This window comes from Leptinotarsa decemlineata, unplaced genomic scaffold, assembly GCF_025532065.1.
Source record: "Leptinotarsa decemlineata unplaced genomic scaffold, Ldec_3_MD MMD2_P_RNA_scaffold_6, whole genome shotgun sequence".
Taxonomy (NCBI): Eukaryota; Metazoa; Arthropoda; class Insecta; order Coleoptera; family Chrysomelidae; genus Leptinotarsa; species Leptinotarsa decemlineata.
In genome coordinates this window covers 17,001,660-17,009,290 of record NW_027412533.1, presented here as the reverse complement: position 1 = coordinate 17,009,290, position 7,631 = coordinate 17,001,660, and the positions used below count along the sequence as shown (strand labels likewise).

Below are 7,631 nucleotides of genomic sequence, written 5' to 3'. Positions count from 1 at the left end.
AATAGAGAATAGAGTAAAATTTGGGAAATTTTGATTCATTTGAGTTTGTGTTATTCGGTGAATGATTTTGTGATACATGAATCATGAGAAAAATTGAAGAATTCTTGTGAATTTTGTGAGAAATGTGTGAGTTTCTAAAATTTTTGAAATGAATTCGAGACGAGTGACAGAGAATAGAAAAAAATTGGATTTTTTTTTTATACGAGTTCGTGTTATTCGGTGAATTATTTTGTGAATATTGTGAGAAATGCACAATTTCACTCTTTTAAACGTTTCTTTATCATTTATATCAATTTGTGATGAGTATCTCAAAACTGAATGAAGTTGGTGGAAATTTCTTAATTTTGGGTTCAAAGCGTGAATTATTGGTAGAATTGTGGAATTCGTTCGAAACATGTGAGGTTTGCGTGATATATTCATGAGTTTCTACAATTTTTGACATAAATTCGAGACGAGTAACGGAGAATAGTAGAATCGGCCCCGATTGAGCCAGACAGACAGCCGGAGCGAGACAGACAGCCAGGCATCCAACCGTGGCGTGGTGTACCAGTGACGAACAGTGACGTCAACAGCCAGGCTTACAACTAAATTGTCACGCGAGACAGGTTGTCAGGCATCCAATAGAGCGGCGAACCATTGTCACGCGTAGAGCGTGCATCATAGTGGCGGGAGATTTGATCTGTGGAATAATTCAGAATGAGCGGGTAGTTAATACGCTATAAAAAAAAAGTTTTGTTGAGGAGTTGAACGCGGGACGTTTGGTATCGTAGCTTTTGAGTATAATCTCATCGCTAGCGAGGTATATTGAAAGTGAATGCGAATAGTTGGTAGATATGGGTTGTGGTTAATAAGCGCGTAATGATAAGTTGGCTGTTATAAAAATAATGACATAATCACGAATGGGATTAAAGAAAAAAACATGAGGCGGAATAAACATGTCATACAGGGTGCAAATCAATGTTTATAGGGTGTAAAATGTCAGAGGGTGTATCGGTTCAGCGAACGATTCCCGTGTGTACAGGGTGTCTCAAATACGTCACAAGGTAGGGGGACTCTATCGTTTTTGCGTGCGACCGTATTTTTCGTGCGTTTTCGATCGTTTTCCGTATGTTTTCGACCGTTTTTCGTGCGCTTTTGACCGTTTTTCGTGTGACCGTTTTACGTGTTACCATTTTCCGTACGTTTTTCGTGCGTTTTTGACTATTTCCCCAACATGTGGGTGTATAGGGTGTTTTATTTAGGGAACATGGCAATGGGGCTCTATCGTTTTAGCCTGCGATTCTTCAATGTGTACAGGGTGTCTCATCATTTAATAAAAAACTCCGTTTCTGACTCATTTATGCTTTGGAGCTTCAGATCTCATAGCGGAACCTTGTGGAATACCCCTGACTAGAGGTAGATGTGTGAAAAAGATGTAATATGAGAAGAAGGTGATGACATCAGTATAGAGTAGAGAAAAATTAGTGCTTTTGGGGAAAAAATAACGAAACAGCATTACATATGATTGACCCGCTGGGCACTGAATCAGGTTTTTAGAGTTAAGCATATCCATTAGAACATGTGAGCCACAATAAGTCCTTGCGGGTTGCGATGGGGACTCACTGTGGACTTGAACTAGTAGAGTGGAAGGGAGGTAACGATTCCATGTGTGTCAGAAGGACACAGAGTTTCGTCAACTAAGGTACCATCAACAGCTTGAATAACTGTAGGTAAAAATGTATATAGGGTGTCGTTTGAGACAGAATGGTATTTAGCATATCCTTCGTATACGCTGTGTGTGCAGAAATTTGAATCCGGAAAATGGATTTCGTACAAAGTCCTGATGCCGGACCATGTATTGTTATTTACGTGTTGGCTTTTGATAAGAAATCCGTCGGGTAGCGAGTTATCTCGTATAACTTCCTGTTGGTGTGTATGTGTGATAATATGAAATTCATTTGTGCGCGAGTTTGGTGAAGTAAAGTATTCATTTGGTAGTAGTGAAAAACGCAGAGGATAATTTGAGGTGAGTTAGATTTTTATTTTAATTATATTACCAATGTTCGTGACATAAATTGAGGTATAGGAATATTCTGAACATAAATATTTAAATTGATTGATTGAAATTATAAGTAGCATTTTTTGTATTCCAAGAGTGGATAATAATTGAAAAGTTGTTGAAAAACAACAAAAAACTATGAAAAATAACCAACTGAAAGGAGTTTTCATGATAATAATAATTAGTCTTTTTGATTGGTTTATTTGAATTTGGGTGATAGTAATAATAAAAGGTAAAGGTATTCAAAATCACACACTACAAATTAAAACATTTTTTATATTTCCAGTTACAATAATTTCAACACAGAGTGTCAACAACAAATCGGTTTTTAAAAATTACACAACGAAAATGTCGAGGTGTACATTTTTTTCAATAATTTCACTACAAAATTATACAGAGTGACACCAACAAGTCTTGTAAATCAGTTCAGAGAACCACTATAAAATGTTAGGGTATACAATTCAGAATGATTTTCAATAATTCCTCAACAAAATTATACAGAGTGACACCAACAAGTCTCGTAAATCAGTTTAAAGAACCACAAAAAATGTTAGAGTGTACAATTAACAACATTTTCCAATAACTCCTAAACAAAATTATACAGAGTGACACAACAAACCTTGTACATCGGTTTTTGAACTCCACTATGAAATTTATAACATCAATATGAAAATTATACAGAGTGAGAAAAATAGGTTTGTAAAAATTTTTTTTGGAAATCCCATCATGTCTGAAAATTGAAAAAATCACCAACATATTGAGAATGAGTGATTTCGAAATGTTGATATTGTGGATATTTGAGTCATACGAAGAAAGGTGTGGATATATGTGGTGTATTTGTTAACACTGTACACCTTGATGAAGAATTGATAATATTTGAATAAAACAAAACATAATAGTGTTTTTATTGGCCAACATCAATCTTTAAATGGATAATAAAAAAGTGTTTTCAGCTACATGGCGAGTTTTTATTCAAATATTGGTAATTTCAATTAAAATGTTTTATTATTTTTTTATATCCATAAGGTACAGAATCGAAATTTTCAACACGTTTTCGTTTGGTAAAGTTGGTTCGAAAGACTTTTGTTACATTTTTTGTGATGACTGAGTGATCAGGATTCCTTAAAATATTTTTTGTTGTTATAAACTCGTCGGAAGCGTTTTCGTTGATAACCATGTCTCTGAGTTTTTCAAAATTAGCTTGCTTATACGTGTTATAATTCAAGGTGATCCCTTTGACTTTGATTATATCAAATGTTTTATTCCGCATTGGGGAATATACACGATATGCGTATAATTTTGGACCACCAGAGACAAAGTCTGTTATGTAGCTACCATTTCCATATTCAGACAATTCATCAGTCATTTCACCTAAAAAACTACCTAAAGGTACATCATACATTCCGGGACGTGAAATATAAATAACTGAATCTGTGTCGTGATACAAAACTCTTATATCTAGTTTTTCCAAATATTTATATAATTCTAGTCTTGCTTGGGCTGTAGTATATGCAGCCAGCACAACGTTAACAGTTGGAAGAGGCTTATAAGCTTCATCTTTGAAAGTCCAATTGACAATTAAAGTGTTTTCATTCACTGGAAAAATGCTGTTCACTACAATGAATGGTTTTGATAACATGTCAAAAAGTTCAGCAGCCTCAGAAACTATGGAAGTTTTTTGTTGGTTTTCCCTTTGACCTAATTTTCCCCAAAAACTTGTTATAACACTTTTGCCAATTTGTCGACGTCCTGGATTGAATTCAATTTCTTTGGCACACAAGGTAACACCCTCTTTGTCATAGTAATCTTGAATATATTTATTTTTTTGTTGTTCTGATATACAATCGGAGGGCCAACCTGAAGCTTGTTGTTTGATTTTCAAAAACTTGGAAATATATTCAGAAAATAGACCGCCTGACTTGATAGCAGGGTCATATTGTACAACTTTGTATTTCCAGATTTCATAGATTTCCATGAGTTTGTACCCTTTTTCCAAAGCTTTTAAAACCTCATCTATCACCCAAGTACCGGAGAGAGACCGTTCTTCTTCACATATGTGAGTACATTCAACAGCCATATGTTCACAACACGATCGACAAAGGGGAAACATCAATTTGCCATTCATTTTCACCGGTAATACGGGGTGATATAGGTTTTGAGGAGGAAGAACTTTACATTTTATAATTCCATCAACGTCATTCAAATTCAAAGTATTACATTCTTCCCCAACAAAAACTTCCGGGTGTCCTACAGGGTACTTTCCGTATTTATTTATGAATGGATATAGGCTGCACACATCGACGTACTTGATTTTTTCACCTTCTTCACATTTGTAATATAATTTCGTAGCATCAGTTCGGTCACCATAGAAAGCATCACGGGGATTCAAAGGTAATTGAGCGAGTAAGGGGTGTTTTTCGGTGAAAATACACAATTCTGGATTTTCCAAAAGCTCTTTTCGAAAAGAACACTCCCATTTTTCTATGACTTCATAGTCAAGTTGTCGCAAACGTGCAGTTTTCGCCAAGGTTGCCTCAAAACGCATTTCTATAGTAACAGTAGGGTCTTCGAAAGTGTGGTCATTGCGTTTGTATTTTATACATTTAGGACATCCGTGGAAATAACAACCATGAAACTCGAAAATTTGTTTTGTTTTCTCACAGAAACCATTCACTTTCATATTGAATATGGATGCTTCAGACCCTCGACCAGCATGCTGAATCTCAATACCTCTTTGTCTTTCTTCCCACAGCAGCCATTGGACGGCTATTTTCGACTGATTGTCACACCATCTATATCCATTTTTAGGTATGAGACCTATGGTATTGGGTTTCAAAAAGTTTCTCCTGAATATTTTGTTACACGTCCCTGGTAATGTAATGGCCTCTGTGAAAGGATCCACGCCGCCTTCTTGTATCATCAGTTCTCTGAACTTAAGACATGCTCGAGACAATATATCCACATCACTTTGACAATATTCCACCAGTTCTTTCTGAAAGTCAAAGACATAGCCTTGTTCAGATAATTGTTTATGCCATTCAATGAGTTGTTTTTTAGGATCCTTGTCTTCTTCAAGATTGGTTGTATATTTGATTGATTCTGGGTCATAATATCCTAGAGCAGGTAGTGGTCCAACATAATTCCAGTTTTCAGCTTTATTGAAAAGGTGTGGGAAGTAACCCTTCTTTACACCATCCAGCCCAAAAGCCTTGGGTAATTTAGCTAAAGGCATCGGGAAATAATTGAGCGAGTCGATGAATTTCACATTTTCTACAGACATCAACAATAGTTTCGTTCCCTGGGTTATCAACTCTGGTTTCAGATTTGTTGATGTCAGTAAATAGTTCAAAAGGAATTGGTTGTCATAAAGACCTGAGGCATGCCCAACAACAATAATTTGTTTGAATTGTACACGTTGATTCATTACGTACTCCATGAACCGGTCCACAGGTTGTATCTTCAAAACTTGTTTTCTGACACCACAACAGCATACTTTTATGTTTGTACCCAGACAATGTTCACAGTGTTGTTGATATACACACAGATTGGGTTTATGTCGTAAAGATCCATCTGATAATATTTCTTCTTGAGTACTTTCCAGGTCGTAAAATATGAAAAGTACTCTTGACATTGATGGTTTGCCATTATCCACAGACATGAAGCATTTGTGTGGAGTAGCTTTGAATTCTTTACATAGTTTACAAAAAACTTCCCCACAAACATGTTGTCTGTTTTTAGGAACAGTTTTTAAGGCACTTTTCACAACACCTTATCTGTTCACAGATCTTGGCAGTTTTATGATTGTCAAAACATTCTTGGCCCCTAAAACCTTTGTTACAAGCGGTACATAATATTTTCTTTTCGTTGTGGCAGGGTGGGCTTTGCTGACATGCTGGACAAGTTTGGTTACACTTGTGTTTCTCCTTATGATCGAAGGGTACGTGGCATGCTTCACAGTAATTCTTACAACAGAATGCAGCAGTCAGCGAAACTATTACATTGTAGTGGTTATTGTGATGTAAGAGGTTGATTTTTTCAGTCCCGCCAACACCCTCGTAAATAACAGTGCGACCTTTATTTCCATATTCATATACTGTGATTTTGTAATCTGACAAATAATCCTGGAATTTTTGGGTTCCCTTATGCCGCCACCCTCTTTAGGTATATCCACACCACTCTTCTCCAACAAATCTAGGGTAAGACACGTTTGCACATTCATGACCTGTCGGATTTTTTTCTTATCTGTGGCTTTGTCTGCATATGCTTTAGCAACCACCAAAGCTCTAGCAAGACAAAGATGGTCATTATTTTTAATCACTATAATTCCCTGGCGTTTGGCACATTCTTCGTCAAATGTATTATATTTTCCTTGACCTTTGGGCATTTTCACAGTAGTAGCCCCAAGACAAAAAGTCTCAGTATCTAAACCTGTCGAGTTCGACTGATAAACAGAGCATATCATATTCCATATGTCCTCATACGATACTTCGGAAACGGGCTTGAATTGTAACCATCCTTCACCACGGCTAAACTCTTTCGAGCAAAATGTAAAACCGACTTGGTCCGTAACTTCTGCATCTTGTGTTACTTCTTGTACAATCTCTTTTATGCTATTTTTCGTCCAAATAAGAGGATCTACACCCTTGGTGCGGGTTTGAGTTTGAACTCTAAAGTTCTACCAGCCAAAGTGAATTTACGAATTTTCTTCACCGTATCTTTAACAATTAAAAATTTCTCCATTTTTGGAAATTTTTGAGAAATTTAAAATTCTACTCGAAGCGCGATCTTATCAGAAGATACTGTAAGAGCACAATGAGCTCATCCCTAGCGCGCTATCATTTTTATAAAGATAAAAAGTGGGCGTGGTCTAAAGATGTCATGTGATCATTTTCTCGAAAGTGTTTTAACCTAAATTTCGAAATTCTCGGGTGTAGACAGGCAACTTCGTTCGAGTTATCACTTGGCGTTTTACAGCTATAAATATCCTTTAGAATTTATTCCGGAAAAATATTATGCATGTTATGTGTACTTGATTATAAATTTCAGGAATTTATTTTGTGTTGTGGTTTTTAGATTCTGGACGAGTTTATCACGCAGGGTGTGGCCACATCGAAAGTTGAGCGTTGGCTTAGTCCATTATGAGGGGGTTTCTGTCAAAGTTCCAGTAAATACGACGAATTCATTTTACACGAGGTGTGATCGTATCAAAAAGTTGGATATGACGACACGGATTACAGGTTTTTGACAAGTTCGAAGTAAATATTTTGCTATTTCTGTGTGACCTATTTTTTCAATTTTTTCATATCAAAGTTTTCATCTGTTGTGAAACCACTTTATAATACTCGGTGAATCGAGTTATCATGTGTGGTTTAAAGCGATAAATATTCTCATGAATAATATTGGGTTTTTTATCTCGATTATAAATTTCAGAAACTAAAACTACATTCAGGACGAATTAATCAAGTAGGGCGTGGTCACATCGAAAGTTGACACACAGTATTCACAATTCCATCTTTCGTTATACCAAGTTCATAGTCATCAAAATTGATACGATTATAATATTTATAGGAATATAAAACTATCTTCAAATACA

General features: G+C 36.0%; 1 protein-coding gene across 1 annotated transcript; it reads right to left on the bottom strand.

Annotated features, from left to right (window-relative positions):
• Nucleotides 1-2,874: 2,874 nt before the first annotated feature.
• On the bottom strand, nt 2,875-5,256 carry LOC141480180 (uncharacterized; the record flags this gene model as incomplete). Its single annotated transcript, XM_074170063.1, is given in 1 exon segment — nt 2,875-5,256. A coding segment is annotated over 1 exon segment (2,230 nt), but the record flags the coding sequence as incomplete, so codon positions are not given.
• Between the last annotated feature and the right edge of the window lie 2,375 nt (nt 5,257-7,631).